Raw genomic sequence first — 2,500 nt, 5'->3', positions numbered from 1 at the left:
TAGATAGTATGCGATTGGCTAAGAAGCTCACAACATTGTCATCCGGAAGTATAACTGACCAACACATGAAACTATATGTAACCATTAAGTTTTATAGTCTGGTTAATACAGTTTAGTGAGAATTACTCATAAACTTGGATGACAAAAAAAAAGGAAACAAAAAAGCAAAAAAAAAAAAAAAAAACAAATAACAAAGACCGGAGTGACGTCAACTTCGTTCTATCTAAATTATCTACAGGTGAAAGTATTAAATTAACATCTAAAAGACGTCTTTATTTTAAAATCTATTTATACTATTTTTGAAACCCGAAATAGAACCACCAATCTGCTGCTCTTGTCCACAGCTACAGGGTCAATACCTCCCAGCTGGACCACGAATCTGATCTACAAACCAGAAATGGCCGCTGGCTTTGGGGCCATCTCCGACGGGTTCTTGCGACTCGGCCCTGCCCATCTGGTGAGGAACCGATCTGGAACTTCCTACACAGACGGTGCCAAATGGGCAGTCGGCATGTCCAAAGGGAAACACATCTTTGAGGTAAGTGAGTAACCCGAAATGATGGATGGTGTCGATTGTAGATCGCCCCTATCGTGGCTAGGCCATAAAAGCTGAGTCGTTGGTTCAGCTCTCCATCGCCGCAAAAGTGTTAATTCTCTGACACAAGAACCCACTGGGACTTATAGTTTGACGTCATTTTTAAAGTTTGAGCAGCGTCTCGTGAGTTGTCGTTAGTAGAGCTCAATAAGGAAACATCCCATTTATGAGCTATTGAATACAACTCACGATTTGTTTTATTTCGGTGTTCGTCACCTTTTATTTCGACGTTGATTTGTGGTCAGTGCCAGGCGATGTGTTCATTACATATTATTTAATCGGGTGTTTATCTAACTCTGACACTTCCAATACAATTTCACCCCTTCATCTCTCCCCCCCCCCACCCCCGCTTTCTTTATTTGACCAGATCACGTGGCCGTGGGGTCACAGGGGTTACCATGCCACGGTAGGACTCGCCACCGGTGATGCCTCTCTCACGTCCAGGGGAAGCACAGCCCTGGTGGGCTCCAACCCCAAGACCTGGGGACTGGACATCGTCAAACGAAAGGTCCTCCACAGAAACAAACCAATTCTGACTTGCCCTACGGATGGAAGCTACGTGCCCGACAAGTAGGTAGCGTACTATAGGCTTCAACAGTCGTGACGTCACTTCCCTCATAATGACGAATAGAAACTTAGTAACTGGTTCTAACCTATCGGAACAATGACGGACGCCCTTATGAAATACTTCTCCTACGAGCATAAAAGTGTATCCAGAAGAGAAAAACATTATATAACTGATCATGTTTTGACGTTTATACATTCTGATCACATTACATGTGAAAAAGTTCTAGCCTGCATGAAGAATAAAAAGTACCGATTTTCTTTGTTTAGAACGAAGCTGCTCATTGCTGGAAGGGCGTGACTTCAGACTTTTGAATCCAATTGATGATATGTGTTTAGGTAAATTACTCATAACATCCGTGCGGCTATGTGCTCTTGTGGTATGACACTCGCTTTCGGATCGGAAAGTCCTGGGTTCAAGCCAAGGCTCGGTGCATAGTGGAGTCCTTGGAAACGACTCTTTACTCACATTCTCTCACCGTACTCAGGTGTAAAATGAGTACCTTGCCATTAACAGCCTTTCCCTGTCGGAAAAAAAACGTAATATCGCCTAACAGGCATCTGTCTCGTTCTATATTTACGTGTTGCTGTTAGGTCAGGGACCATTTGTAAAACGCTTTTAGTACGTTAAGTGCATATTACGCTATATAAAAGCTAAGCTAAAAAAGGTTTAAAAACCCAACCACCTCAATCCGCCCGTCGGATATAACGTACCAACACACAAAACTATTTATAATCTTGCGCGTTTAACGATGTTTTGCGTTTATCCAAAAAGGCTCATAACATCGGCCACCCGGATATAACGTATAAACACACAAAAACGTTTATAGTCTGATTGATAGAATTTATTGAGAAGAAATCATCAAAATGGCTGTCAAAAAACAATAACAAAGAGCTGAGTGACGTCAATTTTGTACCTTCTATAGTTGCTGTGCATTTGGCTAAAAATCTCACTACATTGCCATCCGGAAATATAACTGACCAACACCCAATACAATGGGTAACCTTGAACGATCTATCTATCTTTCTATCTATCTATCTATCTATCTATCTATCTATCTATCTATCTATCTATCTATCTATCTATCTTTCTATCTATCTATCTATCTATCTATCTATCTATCTTTCTATCTATCTATCTATCTATCTATCTATCTATCTATCTATCTGTCTATTTGTCTATCTATCTTTGCATCAATCTATCTATCTCGATCTATCTATCGATAAATCTATCTATCTATCTATCTATCTACCTATCTATATATATGTGGTAAATATTTTAAATAATATATATATATATATATATATATATATATATATATATATATATATATATATATA

General features: G+C 39.4%; 1 protein-coding gene across 1 annotated transcript in view; it reads left to right on the top strand.

Moving 5' to 3' along the window:
* LOC144958320 (F-box/SPRY domain-containing protein 1-like) overlaps positions 1–2,500 on the top strand; it is a 15,278-nt gene that overhangs the window by 7,910 nt on the left and 4,868 nt on the right. The window contains exons 4-5 of the mRNA XM_078890219.1: positions 345–538; positions 963–1,165. Of these exons, the coding sequence (XP_078746345.1) occupies positions 345–538; positions 963–1,165 (397 nt within the window). The remainder of the gene's footprint in view (positions 1–344; positions 539–962; positions 1,166–2,500) is intronic.

The sequence above is a fragment of the Berghia stephanieae genome, chromosome 12, assembly GCF_034508935.2.
Source record: "Berghia stephanieae isolate SIO BIC M18660-M18661 chromosome 12, UCSD_Bste_1.3, whole genome shotgun sequence".
NCBI lineage: Eukaryota > Metazoa > Mollusca > Gastropoda > Nudibranchia > Aeolidiidae > Berghia > Berghia stephanieae.
Note: the sequence above shows the minus strand (reverse complement) of the source record. Positions and strands in the feature narration are given on the sequence as shown.